This window comes from Lagopus muta, chromosome 3 (assembly GCF_023343835.1).
Source record: "Lagopus muta isolate bLagMut1 chromosome 3, bLagMut1 primary, whole genome shotgun sequence".
In the NCBI taxonomy this organism is placed as follows: Eukaryota; Metazoa; Chordata; class Aves; order Galliformes; family Phasianidae; genus Lagopus; species Lagopus muta.
Genome location: NC_064435.1, coordinates 70,104,886 through 70,117,684, shown reverse-complemented (window position 1 = coordinate 70,117,684; position 12,799 = coordinate 70,104,886). Strand labels below are relative to the sequence as shown.

Below are 12,799 nucleotides of genomic sequence, written 5' to 3'. Positions count from 1 at the left end.
TTTATCTTGAGCAATGTATATGGTGCATCATACAGGCCAGATAGAAAGAAGCTTGCAATCAGAAATTAGCTTTGATGGCCCAGAAGGTGTCATCTTGACCTGTGCTCCCTTGGAACACTGTCTAGATCCTATGCAATTCTGTGGCTGAGAAGCTTTTGCAGTCAGCTCACAGTGAGGCAGCATATTTGGTTCAAAGAGTTGAAAATATGCTGAGGATTTCACAGTTGCTCTTCTAACTTCTGCCACTTTTACTTTTTCTTGTGACAGAGCTTTGTAAGTGCCATCACTGCTTACCCACGTGTGACATGAAGGTGATGATATCTTCATACTGCATTAAGAGAAGTCCCAAGAATTTCTACAGTGTTTTATGTGTAAAAAAGATGTATGACAGGAGAAATAGCAATACCATTTGAGTGGCAGTACTCACTAATCATTGGATATTTTTCCTGCCATCCAACTGGTTTACATCTGAACAATTTTTTAACAGTTTGACTCTTCTGTTATTGATCCCATGAACTCTAGAACTTGACTGCCAAGAATATGCATTATCACATTGTTTTAGTGGTTTTATGTTGAGAGATTCATCTAGCTACTTTGCAGGAGACCGTTCTTTTTGTGCTTAATGAAAGCTGAAATAAAGCAGCAAAGAAAAGCCATTAGTCTGTATTTCCCTTTGACAGGAAGATCAAATTCAAATGCATTTGCTGTGTTGCACACTTTTCAAATTTAATGAACAAAAATAGTTCCTTTGGAAATATTGCTCAGAAGTGTAGTTGTGCAAAAGACAGTGAGAATAGTTTTTTTTTTTATTTTCTATGTCATTTATTATAATAAATTCATGTAGTTTTTCCTCTTGGCTTTCCTCACTCTTTGAGTGTTTGAGGGCAAATCAGTTTGGGGCTTAAAAATTTATATGATGTTTTGAATTACCTTCAAAATTTATTGTTTAATATTCATTGTTCAAATAGCAAAATAATGTCTACTTTGAAGAGTTCACTCTGCTTAGAAAGACAGGAAGTGCTGCTAAGTGTTGGATAGATAAGAAGATGCTTGACCATGCGTGAGCGGAGATAATGTGGGAGCTGCTGCTGCACGGTTACCAAGCAGACAAGCGTGATGTGAATTGGTGCTGATGGGGCAGTGGGGAGCTGTGCTGTGTCGCTGTCCTGTATTTAGCTGCAGAGGTGAGGTGCCCTAATGAGTACGGGTAACTGAGCAACTGTCATCCTCCTCGCATGTCCCTAGGAAAATAAGGTGTTTGGAAAACCCATACTATTCATTAAATCAGATACAGGCAGGATTCCAAAAGCTTTTTTCCTCTGTCATTGAAATAAAGATTTAAGAAACTCTGAATGAAAACACTAGTTCTAGAAAAGGAGACAATTTTGATTTATAACATCTCAGAGGGCACTGAGAATCTGTCACGCTTCTGAGAAAGGCACCAAATCAGATGACTTTATCTTGCAAAGCAAGTTCACAGCAGAGTAAAGGCTTGACACCTTTCAGCCTGCCTGCTGTTTCCATCTCCTATCTGCATTCCCACCTTCCTTGCCTTTGAGAGGAGCATGCCCACAGCTGGAGCAACAGTACGGCCATTGCACACAGTTTCAGTCTTGTGAGATCCTCTCCATGAAGTGTGGGCTGCACAGAGACAAGTACATGTAAGCAGACCTCTCAGGGGAGAGTTCATATGATGATGCAGTGCATTAAGGTACTGTGAAACCCTTCTGTAGTAGGGGGATCAGGAAAACATTATGCATTGCATAGGGAGAAGGGGGATAAATTAGACACCTTGATAGCTTATTTAAGTTGCATTTTATTCAGCATTGCAGAAGCGGGCCCTGTGTTTGCAAATTGCTGCAGAGGAAGAGGTGGCAAATACCTGCAGAGGAAGAGGTGAAACAAGATTTTCAAGACTGTTTCAGTTCAACCACCCCAAAAGAATAATGCAGCTCCTTCTAAAAATAAACAAACAAAAGAAAAACAATTTAAAAATAAATAAATAAAGATGGCAAAATCAAAGATATCCTAAAGCACCGAAGTCCCTAATTTTTCTCTGCTGTCTCCTCCACAATCTAGAGGAGGGAGAACGTTTTATCTGCTGCACGACACAACTTTTTTCCTGAAAGCTCCCTCACTGGGAATGAAGGAATTAAATAAGATCAGTGTGCTGATAGTGTGAAAGATTATTTTGTAAAGTTTTGCAAATATATTTCAATTAAAAAGACATTTGTAAATGAAGTCAGGATGACCTTGAACAGGTAAGACTCATGCCTCTGATTTTCATGATGCTGTATTGGAGGCAGTACCACAGAGTAATAAATAATACCATGTGGGCCAGTGTCATTGGATAATCTTTACTCAACTATGATTTTTACAATCTTTTATGAAGACAGTGTTCAAGGAATCTACAGGAAGTTTAGCTCCAGACCAGTTTGTTCTTATCTTACCTCCTCACAAGCTCACTTTTTATGTTTTTTAATTTTAGATTTTAAATCACAGGTAGTAGTGTAAAAGTAGAAGAGGGATGGATGCCTTACCAGGTGTATATAAAGCATACTGAGGCATAGCTGCTCTTAGTAATGTGCAGTAGGGAATGCTTGCTATGGTACAAATCAGATTTAGCCCTTTGCCATATAGGAGACCTGATGTTTAGAAGTCAGCCCTGACACTTCAGGTCTGTGATTTTGTTAACAACCTGGAACAGGTCGAGCATCTCTGTCATTGCTCTGCAGGAGTTCTCTTTGTCTGTCATAGCACGTCTTTTTTGACACCTCACCTGCAGACACGGATAGGTTGTGACACCAGTCTAAAAATCACATTTGCAAGGAAGCTGGGTGAGCATTGCTACTTGATTCTTCTAGGTTTGGCCACGTGGAAGCACAAGACAAGAAATTACCAACACCTCGTAGCAGTAACAGGAAGATTCTTTCTGCAGGTTTTCAACAGGGTCACCAAATGTTTGTACAGCTGTTGCACGTTCAGCTGTGCTAAATTTGAAAGCTAGAGAAGAGATAAACTACATGCCTAAATAAAAACAAAGCATCTGAGGATGTGTAGTTATACATTGACTGCTCATGCATTTTACTCTTAATATTTAAATGGCACGTTGCCAGAATGCAAAATGTTTATTTCATTGAAACTGTTGATCCAGTGAAGTGGCAAGGTATGTCTAACACAACATACAGAAACAGGTTTCAGTATGCCTAAGTATGTAGATCCAGCCTATTAGTCAAATGAAAATCAGTAGCTGTTGAGCCGTGTGGATGTTACTGCTTCTTTCCTGTTCAAGTGCTGGCAAGCTCTGAGATCAGCTTTTCCCAAATATGAAGTGGGATTCTGCAGTGAAATGCTTCCTCCTCTTTCTGATTCAGTTTGTACGATTCTTGCAGGCTTAGGGTTGTTTTTTTGGCCTGCAAATTTACAGTTGTGCACATGCTAAAAATAAATAAGCAAGCCAGCAATTAAGAGGTTATTGCAGTCATTTTTCAGTGCTGCAAAGCCATTTGGCAAGCACGCTGTTCTAACAATAGCAACTCTTCCAAAAGTGTTAAGAACTCTGTTAGCAAAAGAAACAAATGGTGAAGTTTTGTGAAATTCAAAAACTGTGGGGCTGATGAAATGTGAAAGCATACTCAGATTATATGATACGGAATGCATTTGCTTCTATCACATGAAGCACTGCAGTTATTCTTCCATACCCTTGGCAGGTTGCTGTAGCAGAGTCGTGGTGCTCATATTAATGTACAGAAGGCAAACTACAATTTCTGTTTTGTTCGATGTACACAGGATGTGGTTTTTAGGTAGGGATAAACAATAACTTAAATGTTTGGGGGTTTTGTGGAACTTGCATTTTATTCACAGAAGATAGGTTGTGGTGCATTTTCTCTGTCCTTCTGGCACTTACACATTTAGTCTTGATTATGTCATTTTCTCCAGTTCTAACTTTTCCAATAGTCTTTGTTTTTTCTTTTTGAAAAGCCAGACCAGCAGTACAGTTAGGTCTCTGCTGATATGTGTTCACTGCTGCCTTAAGGGATGCAGGCCTAAACACAGCATTATTGCATTATGTGGATGTATGTTGTTCATATCAGCATGGGGCTGAAGATGATCAGTGGCCTGTTGTTGCACACCCCTTTAGCCAAATTGGACTAGAAGTCAAAGAAGGCAGTGTGGATTTTGTGCATTTTCTAAAGTGAGTCAAATGGAGATTGTTGTTTTTATATTTTCTTCCTAAAACTGCGTGCTAAATCTCATCCAATTCCCACGTTCCATTTTCAGAAATGCTAGTAGCAAATACAGTAGCTCTGCCTCCTCTTAAATTGTAGCAGATCATTCAGATCAGGCTTGCAACATGCAGTAATGATAAAAACAACTATGTGTACATGGCTGTATTTGGATATGGAGAGGTATGCTTTAAAAAGGAAAAATATTATAAGGAAAGTTTTCAGAGTACCATTCCTGATAAATGAAGTATGTTCACTTATGTTTTAGAATTAGAAGAGTTCAGTTGAAAGGGACCTACAAAGTCCATCTAGTACAACTGCCTGAGCACTTCAGGGGGAATCAAAAGTTAAAACATATTAATGACAGCATTATTGAAATGCCCCTTGAAGCAAGTATCATAAAATCCAACAGTCTGACCAACAGCCTAAGAACAGCAGAAAGAAAATGAGGGAACAACCTGTTAGATAGCTTCTTCATATCTGTATCACATTCCTTTTTGGTACATTATCTTTAAATGCTTTTTTGTTTTTTATCAGTCAAGTTTAACAGCTTGTCTGTACTCTTTTTAAATGTACTGAGATAAAATCCTTAGAGAGAGATTCCTGTAGCATTGGTATATTCCCTTCAAAATGGTTTTAATCGAAGAATATGTCTCCTCTTGAGTAAGAGATGTAGTTCTTTCTTTGATCCTCTTTTGATGATTTCTCTTTGTGTTTGATTCTGTAAGGTTCATGTAATTTGTTTTCTCCTAGTGCAACCAAAAATACATTCTCAGAGCTCTTCTTTCAGAGATGAGGCGAATGAGACTTTCAGGCTTTATTTATTGAAATTTTGAGGAAAAAATGAAAAAAAGAAACACAGAGGTATATCTCTAATGCAGCAAAAATCTTGTAGGCTAGGATTAGCAATGCTGCTTTATATGTTTCGTACAGGGTACCCTCTCCTTTACCAGTCTGTAAGCCTGTTTTACATACGTATGTGCTTATTAAGGCAGGCAGGTACATAAAGATAAGTCTGGTGTAAACATACAATTTCATAATGAATATGTTTACAAATCGTGCATTCTCTGTCTTTCATAAGTGCTTGGTGGTAGTTAAGTCGTTGTCAAACATATGGTTCTTCATAGCAGGCATCTTCGCATCACTGCCTTTGGGGAATGATGCTGAGACTGGAATAGCTCTGGATGTCAGTGCTTGCATATGCCAACTGCTCGATCAGATGCAAATATTCTGCTCCAGTAATGTAAAGTAGAAATAAGAATCCAAGCTCTCGTCAAATTTTCTGTGGCCAATGGATGAATAATATCTGATGCCATCACACCTGCTTCTCAGATTTCTTTGTAAGGGTTCCAATTTTGGTGTCCCTATGTTCTCAAACTTTGTAGGATGTTTAAAGTCAGTGCTTACACAGGTGTAACAGGGCTTTGGTGTTGCATTTCTGTGTGTAATCAGAATCTGTGGTAAAAGAAGAAAAAAAAAAGCCTTGCAAAGTTTAAGCAAATAGTCAGATGCTGTACATATCCTGTACTCAGCATCACCTTTATGTGAAACCATTAGACAATAGACAGTAGACAATACAGTCAACTGTGTTACTAGCAGTCTCTCCTAAATCTGTCTTTCCTTTTTCTTTCTGACATGTAGGTGTGCTGTGGAGCAGGAATTGGTTTCAAGTGGTGTCCTCATGTTGATCTGGATTTCTTACTAGTGCTGTTTATACTGCTCCGTTTCCAAATCAATATATCTCACACCCAACTCTCAGTTGATTCTCTTCAGTTAACCCTGGATAAAATGACGCCTATTGTGATATTCTGTATGTAATTTACTCAGTGTTCCCTTTTGCTTCATCTTTTGACAGCAGACTACTGCAATACATGGATCATTTACATTAGTCATCACTTCCAGCTAAAAGCTTTTGAAGTATTCAAGATGAGATCAATCTTACATTCCTAGAGCAAAGTTCCTGTCAAAGAAGCAAGGTGGAAGGAACACTGGCATGCTTTCACCAGTTCCCTCAAATAATGATATTTCCTAGAGAAAATGAACTTCTATGGTCTCTTGAACTGCCTGAAGTGCACTGCAAATGCCGCTTTCCAGACAAAGCTGTCAAGTTGTAACACAGCTGTAATTTTCTTGAGGAAAAGCTACACCACCACCAGAAGCCTTTAGCTGCCCATAGCTGCACAGAGGTTGCATTCCCAGGGAAACACGGGCAGTAGCAGAAGATCTTCAGTGCATATTCTAGCTTACTGTTCATTTTTTGATTGACTGCACTGATAATTTGATAGAATTCTCAAAAATTGCACACCACACATCTCTGATTTACTCCAACCTTCTGACTTTTTTCACCATCTATGTGCATTTCCTCTCTCACCTTTCATAAGCAGTCGGTAAATGACAAATAGCTAGGTAGTGTTTCTTTAGGCTACTCCCTGCAGTTTCAAATTTTCCATAATTCTGCTATAATATTTTTACTAGGGGTTGGATTCTCATTTGTTGCCAATTGAACTAGTTTCCGTGTGGCACAGTATCAGATATTTCACAGAAGTAGAGATGGATCTGATCTTCATTTTCTTTTTCCCTTCCTTTAATCTGACTCTAATCATCAGGTATTGACTGTAATATTGCTTTTCACTGTAGTCAGTAAATGATGTTTTGCTATTTAATTTTACTTATCTTTCTGTGATATAACCTAGCTTATTCTAACTTTTGACTTCCACAGTCTATTTTCTTATCCCTAGCAGTTTGTCTCTTAGTTTAGTTCAGCTCTCCGTTTTAATTAGCTTTGGGTATGCGTGAGGCCATGGCCTGGAAGCTCCTCCTCACATCTATGCAAAACATTCCAGGTACTTTTTTACCTTTGTCTTTGAGAAATTCCAGTCCTTCCTTCCCAAGGCCTCTGTCCGGTTGACTTTAAGTAGCCTTCCTAACTTTTCATAGTTAAGGAGAATTTAGAAATATATATGTTTTTTTCTCAAAGTAAATTTTGTTTATTTATTAGAGCTGCAGACCTGCTTTTCTAAAAACTCTCCATCTCTAGCTCACTTCTTCCTACTCAGAATGTTAAAAAGAAAACAATTGAAAAGTATAAACTCCCAGAAGTTACTCTTCCTTGCCCTGAAGGCTGCTATAATACTGCAATTATTCAAGCGCCCTTAACTGTTGACAGAAATTTTTGTTTGTTCTAAATAGCTACCATCATTCATTTAGAAACTACTTAAAATATAATAATTTTAAGAGACCATCTGCCTGAAATGACAATGCATATTGCAGCTAAATTTTTTTAACTTCTTTTCTGTTTTGTTCATTCTCTTTCCTATAACTGATAATATGATCTGTTGATAATGAGTTCTGTGTTAAAAGTTTATTTTCTGAATTAATTTTCCACTTAAGTCCATTGTGCACACAAACATTCAGACAAATGTTTATTTATCATCAGATTGTCTGCTGGAAGATGAGAGAAAAAATGTGGGCACAGCCTTGTTTTCATATGTACATACATACCATGTAAAATCTGCAGGTTCATTAGATGAGTTAACTGGGCCAATGATTAAGGGACCTTTTGCTTTTGCCCTTCATTGCCTCCTCTGTCCTTTTTGGAGACAATTTGCTGTTAGAAGTTTCAGCATTTCAAAGTATAGTTACTTAGTTTAAAGCAAAAGCTTTTGAATGTTCCCACTCCTTGTCTTGTCTTACAAGTTGTTTTTGTCTAATAGAATCATAACATAGAATCATAGAATGGCCTGGGTTGAAAAGGACCGCAATGATCACAGAATCACAGAATCACAGAATTGTAGGGGTTGGAAGGGACCTCCAGAGATCATTGAGTCCAACCCCCCTGCCAAAGCAGGATCACCTAGTTTCAACCCCTCTGCTATGTGCAGAGTTGTCAACCACCAGACCAGGCTGCCCAGAGCCACATCCAGCCTGGCCTTGAATGCTTGCAGGGATGGGGCATCCACAGCCTCTATGGGTAACCTGTTCCAGTGCATCACCACCCTCTGAGTGAAAAACTTCCTGCTAAAATGCCAACACCCACTGTTAAGATCTAGGAATCTAAATAAGCATAAATTAGAAGATGAGCTGGAATAATGAATTTCTCATCAGGGTGGTTGGGATTTTTCATGTTTTATTTTTATGTAAAAATAATTTCTGAATGATATCTTTGGTTGAGAGCCATATATGTAGACTGACGTGGTTGAAGAACTTGTTATGCTACTGCCTAGGTATCATCCTAACTGTGAAAAGCATGCATAAGAGGAAGCCAACACATCAAGTAACACTGGTTCTGTCACTCACCTCTGTAGGCAATGAAAAAGAGCCATCCAATGAAGTATTCAAGCTGATGGGCTGCCTGTCCTTCCAAGCACCAGCTCAGTTTTTAAACCCCTTCAGTGAAGGCAGCTCAAGTCTCACAGCATTGTGAGGCAGTATTTCAGTGAGAACTGGGTCAGGTTGTTCACCTCAAGAAGATGACCCTTTTTATATTACATAGGTATTCTCTGTGTCATTTCTGTGATTTGTTTATGTATATTGTCTCTCTCTTTATATATACGTATGGATTGTTTAGTCCATAGCTATTGTCCTTATCCTACTATTAGCCACCAAGGTTTCTGTGCTTCCCTGATACCTTTTACAGTGTTCTGCACTTCAAAAATACCAGTTCACTACCAGATTCAGATCTTTCTGAATCTATGTAACAGGTCTCCTTGAGAAGTTTCCCAACAGTCTGTGTTGTCCAAGGGTTCAATGGAAATACCTACACATAATGTATTGCATTACATCTCTGTGGTTTTTTTGTTTTTTTTGGTTTTGTTTTTTTTTTATATATTAAACAGTTGATGTGAAATTTAATACTCACATTTTAACATTAATTTTGTCAGAACAGAAATAGCAGATAAAATTCTATGCTTATTTTTCTACATCTCCTACTTATATTCTAGATCTTTTTATAGAGATATGAATAATAATAACTCTCAGTCTAGCAAACATCCTGTGTGAGAGAAGAACAGACAATACCTGTTCCATAGCAATCCACTGTCACTGTAAAATGAGTCTTGTTTCAATGAATTGTCTCAGAGATCTGTAATATTTGAAGAGTGAGATGCCTGAATTTACTTGAGACAGCCTGTGAAGCTGCCTACTCTAAGTTTTATTCAAATAGGTCAATTCCCCCAGTGATGTGCACTTGGCCTCAGCTCAGCAGAATCCTCATAATTCAGGAAGGAAACTAATGATAACAAATATTTTTTTCAAAGAGATGGACTTTGCAACAGTTCTTGTATTGTATGAACCCCACAAGTGATTACGGTAACTGCAGTGAAGAACCTGCAGTCATTTTCACAAGTTTATGGGACTTGACCATTTGCCCTAATTTTACATACCTAACCTCTGCATACCTAAATGGGGTATGTAATCTTCATGGTGGCTCCATTGGATAGAAATAAGCAACATAAAACAGTAAAAACAGTGCTGCTTGCACTGAATTAAACCCCAGTGAGGATCTTGTGTGCCTTTCATGAAGATGCAAGAGATTAGGGTTCCCAAGTGCTCTAAGTAGAGACCCCAGCTGAATGCTGAGGTTGAAGTGGCGTCGTATCTCCTATTCCATCTTAAAGGGCAAATGGGACCAATGTTTCTAAGGCCTAAGAACCGTATTCCTGTATTACTTTGTACTATAGCACTAGATGAAAGACAATGAGAAATATTTGTATGACACAAAAGCAGTGTGCCTGGTTGCCAAGAAGGCCACTTGCATCCTGGCACAATTGTATCAGAAATAGTGCTGCCAGCAGGAGCAGGGAGACGGGTAATCATCCCCCTGTACGGAGCTCTGGTGAGGCCACACCTCGAGTACTGTATTCTGTTTGGGGGTCCTCCCTACAAGAAAGACATTGAGGCACTGCAATGTATCCAAAGATGGGCAGTGAAGCTGGTCAGGGGTCTGGAGCACAAGCATTATGAGAAATGGACGAGGGAACTGGGATTGTTCAGTGTGGAGAAAAGGAGGCTCAGAGGAGATCTTAACAGTCTCTCCGACTGTGTAAATGGAGGTTGTGGCCAGGTGGAGATTGGCCTTTTCTCCTACATAACTAGCATGGGAGACAAGAGGGAACGGCCTCAAGCTGTGCTAGGGAGATTCAGATTGGATATTAGGAAAAATTTCTTCTCAGAAGAGTAATCAGGCTCTGGAACAAGCTGCTCAGGGAGGCGTCTGAACTACTGTCCGTGGAGGTGTTCAAGAAACATTTAGATGCTGTACTGAGGGGCATGGAATAGCGGGGAAATATTGGCAGTAGGTGGATGGTTAGACTGAGTCATCTTGGAGGTCTTTTCCAGCCTTGGTGATTCTGTGATTCTAAAACACAGAGGAATTCAGCTGTCTCATGCAGAGTGGCTGCATGGATTTTGGGACACAAAGGCAAAAGCCGTTTTGATGGCTGCCTTTAGCTGTAGACACAGTGGAAAAAATGACGTAAGTGACAAATTGATTTTGAGTTCTGGAAACAGCAGAATAGCTGCTGGTGCTTGTTCACCACACTTGTAATCAATTGTTTCACTCAATGCTAATGGTGTATCATGCTTCATAGCAATAAAAGACAGTGCATGGGCTGAGTTGTTGTTATTTGCCTATCATCTGCTTTAGACTGAGTATTACTAATGAAGATTTAAAAGTAATCAGATGCATAACCATGTATTGTGTATGGTATAACTGCAATATATGTAAAATTGTGTAATTGTATATATTATACGATGTATCATATAAATTTTTACCATTAAGCTTGAGCTATATCTGAAAACAACAAATCAAAAGACAAAATAGGTAATCACTAATTATATGAGGTAGTAATTTTTATAAAGTAAAGATTGCAATAAATAAAAGACTTCCTGACAAAATTTCTTAGCAAACCATTCAGAGTTATGATTCTAGTACTCTATACTTAGATTTTAATAGAGGCTGTATAATGGTGTGGATTATTCTGTTCTTATATGATGTTTTATTTAAGGAACTTTAGCATGTAGAGATAATTCCATGAAGTTATTTACTCTAGCTATGATTTATTTAACTTTTTTCATACTAGTACTATTTAGAGCAGAAAATCCTTTCATATATGATTAAATGTGCACTTTAAAAATAGTGGAAAGTAAAACTTAGATATGTTTTTCATCTTAGTTGGCCAAACTGTTGCTACATATATCCATCCACTAGTAGAAGAATTCTTGTTGAGTCTTTCTTATTTGTTTTCTCACAGAGAGTTTGGATGGCGAGATCCAGAGCTTCCAGAAGTTATACAGATGTTACAGCATCAATTTCCATCAGTACAGTCCAATGCTGCAGCCTACTTACAGCACCTCTGTTTTGGAGACAATAAAATAAAAGCAGAGGTAAAATTTATAATTACCTAATTTTCAACTGTGATGCTGTCTGCAGTTTATCAGCAAAATTATTTATATGTGCTTTAAAAAGAGTTACAAGAGAAATTATGCATGCGTGTCTGGAGCAATTTCAGTCAAACTTTTACTTTATACATTTGTTATTGATATGGAAAGAAACACTGCGGAGAATACTGTTGTCACTCATTTGGATGGCTATTTTTTTTGTTTGTTTTACTTTAATTGATTCTATACCATTAAACGCTGTATCAGTAGGTGTTAATAGTAGAGTCTTGATCTCACTGAAGCATTTCCTGAGAATTTTCAGAGAGAAAAGTTTGGACTCTAAATATAGACACAGAAAATGAAAATTAAATGAAATTATTCTAAATCAAAGCCTGCTTTAATGTATAATTGTGGGTTAAGAGATTAGCTTGAACTGTGATAGTTGATCTATGATCTTGAAATTTAGAGCAGATTGTACCTAGAATGCAGTTCCAAAAGGAGCATAGACTTTGTTCAGTTCCTGCAGTTGTTCTGTTCTTCTCACTTGCTTGTTCCCTGTGGTCACTGGGACCAGTTAAGCTTTTGGCATAAGTTAAAACAGAAGGAAGGCAGCACTGAGGTATCTGACAGGCACGCAGTAGTCAATTAAAATTGAATGTGTGAAGCTGTTACCAGCCCCAGCTGGCTCCCTGGCCCTCTCAGGGATACTGCTAATCAGGGAGATGTGATGTGCACATAAATCTGCGCCTGTATTGGCATCCCTTAGCCTAGCATGCAAAGGTAAACTGAGATCAAGATCTGCTATTGCTTGTTTGTCTGAGCTGTGAAGGGATCCTGGCTTGTTTGCCTTCATTACTGTCTCTCACAGCACGCCCTAGCAGCTTTCCCGTCAGGGATTTTTCACATTGAGAAAATTCCCAAGTGAGTAGCTAAGCTTGCAGCCTGTTGGCATTGCCAGAACTGCAGTAGGGAGATGTACTGGGTGCATTCCCCAAGCAGAATGATAAAAAATGTAGAAAAGAGATTTCTGTTACAGGTGTTGCTGAAAGTTCCAGCTGCACACTCTCCTTGTAGTCTTTTCTCTCATCCCGATTTCACTGATCAGTTTCAGTAAAATAATTGATAAGTCTGTGAGAAAAGTAGTTAAATATTCAAAACAGTTTATTTATTGTGCAATCTGTGCTTGCTCCTGTTAC

At 38.4% G+C, this 12,799-nt stretch overlaps 1 protein-coding gene across 10 annotated transcripts in view; it reads left to right on the top strand.

Annotated features, from left to right (window-relative positions):
* CTNND2 (catenin delta 2) overlaps nt 1–12,799 on the top strand; it is a 613,278-nt gene that overhangs the window by 444,971 nt on the left and 155,508 nt on the right. For all 10 annotated transcript variants that reach the window (XM_048938460.1, XM_048938457.1, XM_048938459.1 and 7 more), the window contains one exon: nt 11,477–11,609. In XM_048938460.1, the coding sequence (XP_048794417.1) occupies nt 11,477–11,609 (133 nt within the window). The remainder of the gene's footprint in view (nt 1–11,476; nt 11,610–12,799) is intronic.